Raw genomic sequence first — 14754 nt, forward strand, 5'->3', positions numbered from 1 at the left:
TTTTGGAAGTAAAATATAAAAAGTGTGTAATTATTAGGCTAATATCTTATTTTATAGAAACTAAACTCTTACATATAGAAATAAGTATTATTTGAAGTGCATAATTATTATTTGAAAAATGTAATATAAATTTGCACCACAGGCATGTAAATCGCTATTGATTTTATTACTAAAGAGAGGTTACTTAAATGTATTAATTTTAATCTAACAGTAACTATGAATATTAATTCTATTTCCAGTTTGCAATTCATATCTTATTTTTTAGAGAAACTGAACTAGGACATTTGCTTATAAATATTATTTTATGTGCACAATTAAACTAGAGAAAGTAAAGTATATAAAGTGAGCAATTTTACAGAAATTATGCATTTACAGAAAATATCTTATTTTATAGAAATTAAAAATATACAACTACCTATAAATATTATTTAAAATATGTAACAACAAAATAGTGCATTTGTATATGGATATAGACTAGTAACAAGAACGTTCCCTCATAATTTTCACCTTATTGGTGATTAAGATGCTGCTGTACTTGTTGGCATTATTGAACTGATAGTTGCTGCTGTACAATTAGCAATAATTTGGACTATCACTATAACAAAAGAAATTAATTTTTGTAATTAATATTTTAACTTAAACAATTTATTATTTAATTTTATTTTCAACACGTACTTATATAACCAAAAAGTAAAAACATAAAGTGTATAATTTTTCAATAAATATCTTATTTTATATAAACTAAACTCATAAATATAAATTTAAGTATTATTTAAAGTGCATAATTCTTATTCAGAAAATAAAATATATAAATTCACACATGATACAAATGCAAACCAGTATTAATTTTGTTTCTATGCAGATATTTTTATTTAAACTGTCCAATTTTAACTCTAAGTACTACCAAATATTAATTTTACTTCTAGGGTACAATTAATATCTTATTTTATAGAAATTAAACAAATACATTTGCTTATAAATATTATTTAAAGTGGGTGATTATTTTTAATATTACTTTTAATATTTAAAGATCATAATTATTATTTAATTATTTTTAATATTTAAAGACCATAATTATTATTTAAGAGTTGTTTCACTCACCTGAATGAAAATGAAGATAGCGAAGATCGAAGATGATGTAAATAATAACAAAAAGTAAACACTGAAGACTAAAAGTGTTAGGTATGAACACAATGAAAATTTGGCGGGTATTTATCACTGACACAAATGCATTATCGTTTGATGACTTTGTAACAAAGAAGCAATCAAGTCTGAAGCAACACAGTGGAAATTATAGTAGAACACGTGAATTCACAGGATTTATCATTTGATAACTTTAAAATAAACAAATTAATTAGTAAACAAAATATTGCAATATCATCAACCACATGCATTGTACACAAAGACTTTATCATTGACACAAATGCATTAACAATAGATGTCTGAAGTAAACAAACTTATTAGTAGATAAGGTTACTTATAAAGGTTACTTTTTTTGGCAGTTTTTTGTACAACTATCAGTATAACTAGCGCTTCATACAATGTATGTTATATTTTACAGCAGAATGACATGGATAAAAGAAAATTACATTATAACAAATGACAAATAAATCATACCTGAATGAAATTTCTTTTCTCAACTAACTTATGAATTTCCCATGATAATGGACTATCTAACTCTTGTAAGGTCGTATTAATATAATATAATTTTGAATTTCCATTTTTATATGGTATTAACAAACATGGCACTGATGAAGCAGTTGGTCCAAAAAGAAAAACAGTGCTTTTGCCATAAGAATAGTCCAAATGACATGATTCTTCGTTTTCTGAAGAAAAAAATGACAAAAATAAAAGCATTACTGAAGATTACACAAAATGTCTAATAAAACTACATTACAAGGTATATTCAGAAAGTAAGTTTCTAATGGCATTACAATACTATGGTTGCAATTCTTCTCATGCTGAGTTTCACAATATAGGAAAAGGATTGACATAATTATTATTCAGCTGTCTACTATTATTTTAGAGAATGCTTCTTAGTGTGTATTTATAATTAATAAATACACACATGCTTCTTTCAATTCAAATCACATTTAATGCTGTGCATTTTCCAGAAATCTCATGTTCACTTTAACACTGAACTGTGTCAGAAATTGTCCACATACTGGGTACCTAAGAAGTTTATGGAAAATCACAAAATGAAATGGATGGATGGGTTGAACGTTAGAATTTTTGACTTGGTACAGAGAACAAGGCAATGACTCGCCAAACCACATAGTCACTGTGGCAAAGCATGGGTGGCGCATTTAATACCTGAAATGAAACAGCAACATATGGAATGGTGACACATTTCATTGGTTGCTAATAAAAACAAAATGCAAGCCAATTTTTGCCACATGGAAGATCATGTGCGCAGTCTTTTGAAACAAAAATAGGAGTTTTGTTTATAAACTTCTTCACAATCAATAGTGATATCTAATGGAGATAATGAAAAAATTGGCTCATGCAATTCAGAGCATGGGTTGCTTACATAGGCTGTTCTGTTAATCACAATACTACAAACCCACACTGCCACCACATTAAAATGTCACATCTCAACCTTTGACTGGGAGCAGTTCGATGATCTTATTAAGCCTGGATCTTGTACCATACCAAATGACTTATCTCCTTTCTTATGTTTTAAAACCTTCCTTGCTGACAACGGTTCCACATGATTATGAGGTCAAATAAGTTGTTAACATGTGGCTCATGCTGCAGGTGGCATCATTCTATAATGAAGGGATATCTGGTTGATAATTGCCTCAACAATGGTGGCAACTGTGTAGAAAAGTAGAGTAAGATTTGTGCTTCAACAAGATAACATTTTATATGAACATGTTGATTTTTATTTAATTGTCCTTCAGAACTTACTTTCTAGATAATCTCTTGCATTAAAAGCTTTATTATTTATTTGTGAAGAAATTGAATTAATTTAAATACTTAAATATCTTTATTTCTATTTTAAACATAATGTAGAAAGTATTCTAATAAATTAAATATTACTGGAGTGAAATATTCCATAAATACCACTGAATTTCACCACCCTTAAGAGCTTAAGCAGTAAAACCATCTGCAACTCCTACTATTACAAACCTTTTTTTTTTTTTCTGTTTAACCTCCGGGGTCACAGTTAAGCATTACTGTACAGAGGATGAGATGAATGATTTGTAGCGTGTGTGAAAAATGCCATGCCTGACTGGGATTCGAACCTGGGACCTCCGGGTGAAAGGCTGAGACGCTACCACTCATGCCACGGAGGCCGGCCTGATTACAAACCTAGCATTGCTAGTATTGGTTATGAAACCAAGTATTCATATCATTAAACAGTGGTATTGATGGAACCCTAACAGTAAAAATGTATAAAATTAAGACTAAAGTTGGGGTAGTCATGGAATTAAATATATATAGTTTATCCCAAAGGTAAGTGAACTGATTTTTTATATAATTATCTATTGGACTTACCTGAAATTACAAGTTATCTTCTTTGAATTATGACCTGTGGTAAGTTACACAGCAGCTCCAATGTTTCTTCCATTGTTCATAGTAGTACCAGAAGTCATTTTCCTTAAATGTGTATAGCTCATCAATTACAGTTTTTCATCATACCAAAATGATGAGCCTTCAACTTCAATTTCAACTTAGGGAGAAGGGAGAAACTGCACGGAGCTAGATCTGGGCTGTAGGAAGGCTGTGGAAGTAGGGAAATGTTTTTCTTCACCAGAAATTCATGAACTGAAAGCAAAGTGTGAGCTGGCGTGTTATTATTGTGTAGCAACCAATCATGTGCAGTGTCTGTTTGTACTAACTGTACTCTTTTTCGAAGTTTACCCAAGATAAATTTGTAAAAGGCGCTATTAACTGTCTGTCCTGGAGGTACAGATTTTTTGTGCACAATGCACAGCTTGCACCAGTTTCACATTTTCATCATTTGTTGATGAGGCTGGTCTTTCAGAACAAGAGTTGTCTTCAACATTTTCTCGGCCTCTTTGAAAGCTTTATGCCACTTAAAAACCATACTTCTCAATAGAGTGGCATCTTCATAAGCTTTCATAAAACCATACTTCTCAATAGAGTGGCATCTTCATAAGTTAAGGAATCAAATGTTTCTGTGGCAGACTTATAGAGTTTCACACAGAATTTGATAGTGTAACGTTGTTCAATATTTTCTTCCATCATAAACATAACAAGATTAAAACATAACCGTACACAAACAGCAGTAGTGTGGGACTGACTCAATTGAACCATTTGAAACAATTATGCAGGTGCAACCAAAATGACCTACTATTATACATCAATTATGTTTTACATTACCTGTTTGTCTGTAGGAATACACTTGCTTTTGGGACAAACCACATATCTCCCAAATAGTGAATTTTGTTTTATTACACTATTAGGTAGTTCATTTGTTAATACTAATACATAACATATTAGTAGTAATATACAATAAAATGGTTCAAAATTACTTGGTAATACTTCAGGAACAGGCTTAGGATACTAATATAAAATATATGTTGGTTAACACTTCATTTTTTAGTTGCATCTAACAAAATAATCATACTTAGTTATACGCTTTATAACACATGCAGCTATACTGGCATCCTCATGTGAATACATCATGCAAAATAAAAATGTGTATACTATCAATACAAATCAATTATATAGTAACATAATACAAATACTAGTTATTACATATCATGAACTCTCTGCCAATCACTAAAATTCTATGCTATCAATGATTATTTGTGCATAGACTGTCAATGATTATAAAAATATGTAAAATATCTGTCATTATTATATTCATTTGATAAAATTGATTATCTATTATAATTTTAATAATTTTCTTAATTGTATTCATCATTAAAATAAATAAATTCCTTCTTAACAGTACTGCAAAACATATAATGAAAATATTTGAATGTTACTTGTTGGATGCAAATTATACTCAGTCTTCCACAACCCTCGAGTAGGCGTTAGCCCACATCATAACTTTATAATCTGTGAACTGCATTAGTTATGTACACAATTTCATTCCTTCTACCTTCCTAGTAATCAGTTTTATGTCTCAGTGTGATTTCAGCCACTGTGCCAAATTTTTATGGTAGTAATACCACAATAAATATACTAAACAATAAAAAATCTCTTAATGGGATATTTATTTCAAGTTGTAAGAGATTTTTATTTTTGTTAAAACATTTTGTATCAGATTTGAGGTAGATATTCAAGGTAGTACTACAAACTGACATATTTTCTTCATCTAAATCGTCCATCAATAAATCTATCAAAAACTGAAAATACAATTATAATGTTAGCAAGTTTGTGACAGTTAAAAAATTTTTGGAGACTGGCAAATTTTTATTCAATAGATGTGAAAACCAGCCAAATATAGCATAAAAACTCTATGTGACGTAAAAATCTATATTTCTAACATGGGAATATATAATTTGTCAAATAAACTGATTGCCTATACTCAATACCAAATAAATAGAAATAATATTCATAGACTAAATAAGTGTTTATGGGTCATAACAACATTTAATAATTGGTATCAAATATCATAAATTATGATCTCTGTATTCTTTTTTTTTTTTAAATCTTACTTTCAGGCAGTAAGAAATAATAAAAGAGATTAAACAGTAGAATTTCTACCAAAGAATAATACAAATGTTTGAGAAAGCCAAAGAATTAAACACATTCTGAATGTGATTATTTGAATGAAGCATGTTTTTAAAGTAAGATCCGTTTTGAATTTGCTGCTTATGCACACAATGTAAACAGATGGCACTTTTGCAGCTCAGTTATTTCAATCAACAGTAGCTGTACCCGCAATATTTTAAGTCATTTTGTTGTTAGTTGTTTATATTCACCCATTTATAATGAGCACTACAATTTGTAATGCTGCCAAGCGTAAAGTACAAGGATTAATCTGATTTTTGATGCCAAAAAACAATTCTGCAACTGAAATTCACACACAAATTTGTGATGTTCATTGGAATAATACAAGTTCATTTTTTTATTGGAAATGAACGTCCATAATGAAAAATATAGCGCTGACCATCAGTGATAACAGATAATTCAACTGAAAAAGTTGACAAGAAATTTGAGAAAATCTACACTTCACCATGTCACATTTGTCTTTGATATTTCCTGTTGTTTCACAATCTTTGATTTATGTAGTTTTGGCTGAAAAATTGGGCTGTAAAAAATTGTGTGCCACATGGGTGCCAAAGATGTTAACTGACGCCCACAAGAAAAAATGTCTTGCGTCAGTGCATGAATTTTTGCGACATATTTCATTGGGATTTCTTATTTAAATTTCGAGGTAAACCAGCAGTCCAATGTAATGACAGCATTCATTGTCTCCTAAACTGAATAATTTCACACAAGAACATTTGGCAAAGAAGCTTATGGCTACTGTTATTTGGGACAAAACAGTCTTGCTTGTTGATTTTAGTGATTGCAAAACTATTCTGAATGAAGTCCGAAAAAGAACTCCATGTTTTTAAATTGAATTTACATTATTAAATTTACTTAGTATTACAAACGTAGGTATTTTATTACATGAAAGTACAAAGTCTAAATTTTTTTTTTACCTCTTAATGTAACTCATCATTTACTATCAGTGGTGTCATCAGTGTCTGGAGTTATTCATGCAAGGACGCTTACTGTTATTCTTTGGCACAGGTGATCTCAAGTAACTAGAACTTTTTTTGGGATGTCTTCTACATAGTTCCAAAAGATGAAACCAGCATCAAATCAGGACTTTGCATTGGCCAAGCTACGGAAGCTTTTCTGCCATCTAGCCTTCTAGGAACCTGTCACTGAGCACAGACCACACAACTTCTGCATAATGTAGAGGGGTTCCATCTTGTCAGAAAAGAAGGCTGTTCGTAGTTTATGGCCATGGGAAAAAAATGGCCCAAAAATTTGATTATGCATGAAACCAGACATTCACTTTTGGACAACTATGGATGAATTCCACCAATTCCTGGGGATTTTCAGTGCCCCATACTTGACAATTATGGCAATTCGTGGCTCTAGAAACATGAAAGTTGCTTCATCAGAAAATAAAATACACCACAGGTAGTTTTCATCAGCAGAAAATAATGAGTCTAACATGGTCATTACAAATTGAATTCTTTGTGACTTATTGTTAGGTTTAATTTCACGAAAAAGTTTTTGTTTGTATATAAAAAATTTTAATCACTTGTGAACATCATGGGGAGTGCTTTTAAGAATGTTCAGTTGATTAACACTATGAACTGAATGTTTTGAATTTCAATGGAAAGACAGTCGAAGTCGAATTCTTTCTCTGATTTAAGTACTTCTTTTAGGCTTATCTGGTAAGTGTCCTTTCAATATATTTCTAGTTTTCAAAAACTGTTCATACCACTTACATATGGCTTTATCATTTGGACAATTACTATAATAGATTTGCATATAATTTCTTTGTACAAGTCACTGGTTTTGTTTCTGAGAAATCAGTATACTACTACTGTGCTTTCTTTTATAGTGATGCCATGGTACTGAAGCCTGGGCTCATAACAGTTTGGTCTATGTAACAGTAGACTATATGTAACACAGCTGCTATCTGATGGAGAATGTGTAAACTAAAACTTAATAGTTATCATTACAAGATATACATAAAACACTACTGAGAGCTAAAAAATAAAAATTACATTTGCTCTTGAAACCCATTCTTTTTCAGACAACTGGTATTGTCATGCAATTTGAATCGCTCTGTATAATACATCATTTTGAAAACAAATATGACAATATGTGAGTCAATGAGTCCTTATACAATTCAGAATAAATTTCAAAATAATATAATGCTTACCTTCAGTTATGTTACTTTGATCATCATAGAAACTACATGGATAATCTGAAAGTGGTATAAATCCTCCAAGAGTACCACTCCATTTAAAAAATTTAATTGATGAAGAATTTTGCTCATGGGCTAGTAACAGAGTATCATCACGATATGTGTCAAGTTTAATCGGCACCCATTTATCAATTAGACCTTATGAAATTAAAATAATACAATTAATTAAATTTTGATAAAACGTAGCTAATTTATTTTCATGTAGATGCATATATAATATAAGAAATGAAGTCAAAAAAAATTTTAAGATAAACATTCATAGAAATATAAACATTTTATAAGCAGTAGGATCAATATATCTGAAGTTCTATACGTGAAAATTTGATGAAGATTGGTTAAAGTTTTTCTGAGTTACACTTAATTTAACATTGACAACAGATAACATAACCTCAATTGGAGTATTTTTTCAGTTGCATGGTACTGAAGGATAAAAATTGATTTTCCTTACATACTGAGGTATGAAGATTATGAAAATTCCATTTATATATAAAATTTTTTGGCTCAAAAATCTCCAAAACTACTAGTTAAATTTCATTGAAATTTAGATTTTCTATAACATTTTATCTAAGTTGTGGACATCACAATTTGACATGGATTGGTTTAGTGGTTCTTGAATTCCATTCAATTGTTCCAAAAAATTTGAAAATTTTGTTGCTGGAAAATCTCCAAAATTATTAAATTAATTTCATTGAAATTTAGTTATGTTGTAGTAGTTTATCTGAAGTTATGCATGTGAGAATTTGATGAAGATTGGTTGAGTCGTTCTTCACTTGTGCTCAATTTAATTTGACAATAGACAACATAACTTAAATGGAGTTATCTGAATGTATTTTTCATACACGTTTATGCAGTGAGTTTATAGTGGTGAGCGAGTTTAAACTTAATGCTTGTGTGTAGGGTTTATTCATTACTTTTATTATGTCATCAAATTTGATTATAATTTAATCTTCTTATAAACAGAAAATATATTTTAATATAAAATAAATACACCTCTTTTAGCTTCCTCATTTATGTTTTGTATATTTTTTGTGCAAAAATTTATACAATAATTATATAAAATAAAATAACAAGAAGTGGTCTTACGCAAAACTGTGCAAGAATTGTTTTTCAACCAAGAAAGCAAAAAAAAAAAAAACATTTTTTTTGTTTAAACCATTTGTTTTTTAAACCATTTTACGTTTTATGCAAAATCATATATCTTTCATTATCCTCTGATGTATTCTAAGGATGATTTTATAGTATACAACGTGTTCAATATTTTTGTGGATTTACCGTCACATCCTGTGATAGTAACCTGTCAAACTAACCACAGTGACACAAATTACCTAATCAGTGATTAGGATAAGACATGGGCTCCTCATATAATAAGTAATAACTATGCAATTAACTTGAAAGGATGGCTAAAAGGCACATGAAAGGCTTTACCGCTAGGTATCCCTATGGTTTGGTTGAAAAGACACTTAAATGATTGTTATTTTTGTTTAACTAATGTGTTTGGAATTTCAAAGAAATCTTAACACACTTTACTATATACTTCATTGTCATTGGCACTCAGACCTATACCTCACAATGAATCCAATCCAAGTTCCTGAAAACTTGTTTCACAAAAACAGTGATGAAGAAACAAGAACAGTGACACAGTGGAAGAAGATAATCAAGATTCAAACTTTGAATTACAATCCAGTGAGCCACATCTTACATCACAAGAAGAGCTAAATGACTTTGTAAGATTTAAAATTATCAAAAAATCTAACTGAACTTTTAGCCTCAAGATTACGTGATTGGAATTTACCTAAATATATATATATATATATATATAAATATATATAAAAATATTGGGCTATCAAAGCTGATTGAAAAGTTTACAAAAAAATTCATACAGAGCTATGGGATGTAATATGCCACAAAGAGTCCATTTTCTGCATTCAAATCTGGATTTCTTCCAGCCAAACCTTAGGGCAGTAAGTGATGAACATGAAAATATAGTGTAAACATTTCCTCAAAAATATTTCAGTGTCGGAAAACTGTTACAAAGACAAATGTTATTATGTTAACTGATTCCTGTTGAATTCATGATGTACCTGAAGTTACCCACAAAAGGAGGGCATCTGCTATAAGAAGTTTTAATGTAAGTATATGACATTCCACAACAGTATTTGTATTAACTGTTATAGATCTTTAATATGCCATTTCTGTTTAACTGTGGGTTACAGATCTGTAAATAGAATAGTCTATTTACAAATCTGTAACCTACACAAAAAAAAAAACAATGCAAGGAAAGGTATCACACTTAGAGAAACATTAAAAAAAATTTATTTTGTATACCATTGTTATTAATATATGATACAATCATTTACTAAAAAATGAAACTCACAATTTTCTTGAAAGTAATCATTTTTTTAAAACTGGCATCCTTTAACACAGAAGCTGCTACATCAAAATATATATACGAATATATGTGAGACAATCAAACAAGTAGGTACCCCAAAAATTCAATTAAACATGTTAGTTAAGAACAAGGTCACACTGCAGAAATATCAACATGATGTTCATAATTTATGTAATATAGATTACAAATGATATTTGTTTACAGTGACTGACAGAATGAAGGCTAGAAAAATATCCTTTATAAGATTACATTTAGTCATGAAACTGCTTTTTTATCTAAGTTATAAGATGAATCATCCTAACATTAAGATAATGGATACAGACAATCCAGATGGTACAGTGGTATATCTTTGAGATTCACCAAACATAAATGTTTCTGGGTCTTATAAGTTCTTTTAAAATTGATATCTTTTTTAATCCAGCCCACTATAACTGCGATTAGTTACTTTGGACGTGGTTTGAGAGAATTTAACTTGAGGGATAATGAATTATTGCAATAATTGTTTTATATGAAAATACACAGGGAGTAATGAAACAATAGCCTGACCATCATAATTGCCTAATTCATTACTATAATCGTTACTATCATAGACATGGCAGACAGGATTTGAGATGAAATAGTTAATAAGTGAAATATCTTCCACACTTAAGGAAACCAAATTAAACATTCATAAAGAGCTGCATATTAAACATGAAAATACACTTGCACTCAATCCTGCAATAAAAAATTCAGTAAATTCTTTACTTTCTTAATAATTAAATGTTACGTTGGTAGAAATTAATTTACAAATGGTTTCTTCAATAGTGTAGAACACAGTAATGAACAATGTACTTCAGTTGTGCAAATACATATACAAAAGAATGTAATTTACTTACCTAATTCACCTTTTAAATCATGAATAAGGGTACCATCTGGTTTTATTTTAAAAACAGCTGATTTTTCTCCAGTTACAGCTAAATAATTCTGATGAGCAGTAACAAATGTTGTTATATTTTTTACTCCAACATAAGAAAAATTACTGTATGGTTTAAAATGGTTAATTACTTCATTATTTAATGAAATTTCTGTTCGATATGCAATAATAGTATTCAATTCATTTTGAGCTACGAATAAATACATTAAATCTCCTATGTAACTTATAGCTAAAGACCAACTTGGACAAAGTAATGGTAAGTTTTGTGATAATCTGGAAAAAATCAAACTGAGTTTTTAGTAAATATTTATCACTGATTAATCACTATTTGATAAAATATTTATATAATTCTTTGCTAAATACAGCTAGCTATCCAATGTTACATAGTCTCTAAATAACAGCAGCTGGTAGCACAGTAATCATAATACCAGACACCCAGAAAACATCATGAACAATGAATCCAACATTATAAGTCAGATTTTCACGAAATTGAGATCTTTATACACAACAATTGAGAAATTCCTGTTCTTTTCTAGAAAAATTCTCTTGTAACTCATATCCATGTTACAAAATATTCTTGTGAAATATTAGTGAAATTGAGTAAAGTATTTCATTTTGCATTTCAACTGGATTTTTCCTAAAACATTCATTTTAGACTTACAACACTATTTTACTGGGTGTGTGATATACAAAACAATCTTTAGGCTTGTATACACATGGATAATACAGTTTATATAAATTAAGTTCCTCTTTTTTCCTATTATTGTTAATTTAGAGAATCTTGACAAATGGCATATCTATTTCAGACATAAATACCTTTTTAACATAATCTAAAATTTCATCTGCCATCTTCTTTCTGCCATATTGGATTCAACTTAACTTTTTAAAGGGTATTGTGGTAATTTATCTGTTTTTTATCATTCTATGCAAAATTTGATGAAAAGATGAATAGCAAAAGCTATGCACTGATATCTCTATCCATTTTCAAGAAATTAGCTATTAAAGAACATACTGACTTCTTTGGACAACCAAAAATAGATCACATTTTAAACCTAAAATAGAACAATATTCAAAAACAATTAGAATTGTGAAAATTTGTTGATTCATTTTACATTTATTGATTTTCTCTTAAAATCCTTCGTACTACTGGTCAGCAAATACCTATAAACAAAATCATCAACATTCATTTAATACCTGATATTTTAAATATCATTTTAGACTATTTCAAACAATACTGTTATTTATAATAGAAGTTACAATTTGAACTAAGAATTTAATTGTTTATTTTGTTTTGTTAAGAAAGTGATACAATTACTATGTTACAATTAAAAGTAATACTGAAACATGTAGTGCTGCTTATAACGTTTTTTCTGCTTTGTAAGTTAACTGCTTTATACATTTTTCTTTAGTACCTCTTTTCATTTTTGCCTATTATTCAGTTTTTTCAGCAGTAGGTGCTGATTCCCTACTGGAATCTATGTCACAGTGGTAGTATAAATTTTTGAAAAAAATTAAACAGTATTTATTTTTTTAAGTAGGCAGTATAAATTATCACAAAACAAAATGACACTTCAACAGTCTTCTTCCTGATCATCCTGTTTCAATTAGCTACCTTAGAAAGTTAGTAGCTAGTGGAAGTGTTAACAAAAACAAGAAAATATGTCAATTTCCTCTAGTTTATTACAAAAAAAATTATACTCTGTGTTTTTTTGGACAATAATGAACAGTCTACTAGTTGTATTGGTAGTAAGTATGAAATAGATCATATATCTTAACAGACCTTTAAAAAAAATAATAAATTCTATTCTTACAAAATGCAGCTATGTCAAGAACTCAATAAAGATAGTTCTCATCACCAAATTCAATTTTGTAAGGAAATGGGCAATATTTTAACAAATAATTCATTGTCAACAATACTTCCTTCAGTGATAAATGCACTCTCTATAATAATTGGTTTGTTAATAGACACAATTGTAGGAACTGGGATACCAATAACTTGAAACACTTATTACTTTGAAGTAACATCCAGTACCATTTGGGTTGCCATTCTAGACAACTGGACCTTTACTCATTGATAGCAATCTTACAGAAGCTATGTAACTGCATTGTTAGGAAAGGAAATCACATCAGTAAGTAGAAACATTATGACTGAATTCTGGGAAAAATTACTGCAAGGTAAACTGTTTTCTAGAAAAATGGTGTATTACCCCAGTTCAACAGAGAAGTATGCAAATTAATTCTTAAATATTGAATTTCCAGAAAAATGGATGGGTTGAAGAGGATCAGTAGACAGGCCATCATGTTCTTCAGATCTTATACTGGAATTCCTCTTGCAGGGATGTGTGAAGTCCACCATTTACAAAACTCCTGAAGCAGATATTGAAGACCTGAAGAACAAGCTAGCTGATATGAGTCAATCCCTTATCTTTGAAATGCTTTCAAATGTAAAGATAGCATTTCATGATAGAATACAAGATGCGATTGGAAAGTTTTAAGGCAGCTGCTGTAGCAGCAGCTGCCTTAAATCAATAATCAATAATCAAAAATCAATAATCCTCCTATAGAGTAGTAGCTACTCAATAGGAGGATTATTGATTTTGCAAAATGGGTAAATAAACTGAATGAGTTTGGGTCAAATTTTGTTTAAAAACCAGGAAATCAACTTTGAAGACTTATGAACTCTTAAAAATAGATTTGGAATAAATGTTTGAGCTGATCAAACGTTTTTATCTGGTTAACAGATTCAGAGATGGTTACGAATCAAAATATTGTGAAAGTTCACGATTTAGTGTGCTCTGACTGTAGACTTACAATTAGAAAGGTGGTTGATGAACTGAATTTAAGTTTTTATGCAGTTCAGTCAATTTTAACTGATGGTTTGAACATGTGTTGTGTGTCAGCAAAATTTATTCTGAAATTGTTGTCAGACCAGCAGAAACAACACCCACTTGAAATGTCCCAATAACTGATTAATTGGGCTGAAACTGACCCATATTTGTAAAATAGATTAATTACAGGCAAACCATGGGTTTAGGGATATGACCCACAAACAAAGGCACAATCATCATAGTGGAAGGGTCCAAGTTCGTCACAACCAAAAAAAGCACAACATTATTATTGATTGAAGGTGAAGACAGTGTTGGTAGTTTTCTTCAAATCTATGAGTAAATGCATTACAAATTCGCCCCTAGGGAGCAGACAGTTAACCAGGAATATTATCTTATTAGTGTAACCAGGAATATTAGTGTCTTTCAGTGTTAGTGCGAAAATATGCAAAAGAAAAGGCCGGCACTCTGACAAGAGAAGAATTGGGTCCTCCACCATGACAATTTTGGTTCATTGTACGTTTATGGTACTTTTGGACCCAAAAAACCAGAATAGCTAAAAAAAACTGAATGGCTGAAACAAATTGAAATAGCTAAAAAAACAACATACTAAAGAACACATTGCAGATTAAATATGTTATTTTATCTAAGGGTTTTTCTAACCGTTTAAGGATGCAAGATATCAACAACAATTTTTAATAATTATTAT

At 29.8% G+C, this 14754-nt stretch overlaps 1 protein-coding gene across 1 annotated transcript in view; it reads right to left on the reverse strand.

The window, feature by feature from the left end:
* fs(1)N (female sterile (1) Nasrat) overlaps positions 1-14754 on the reverse strand; it is a 120530-nt gene that overhangs the window by 86621 nt on the left and 19155 nt on the right. The window contains exons 7-9 of the mRNA XM_075377087.1: positions 11183-11493; positions 7874-8056; positions 1618-1826 (exon numbers count right to left, since the gene is read on the reverse strand). Of these exons, the coding sequence (XP_075233202.1) occupies positions 1618-1826; positions 7874-8056; positions 11183-11493 (703 nt within the window). The remainder of the gene's footprint in view (positions 1-1617; positions 1827-7873; positions 8057-11182; positions 11494-14754) is intronic.

The sequence above is a fragment of the Lycorma delicatula genome, chromosome 10, assembly GCF_047948215.1.
Source record: "Lycorma delicatula isolate Av1 chromosome 10, ASM4794821v1, whole genome shotgun sequence".
In the NCBI taxonomy this organism is placed as follows: domain Eukaryota; kingdom Metazoa; phylum Arthropoda; class Insecta; order Hemiptera; family Fulgoridae; genus Lycorma; species Lycorma delicatula.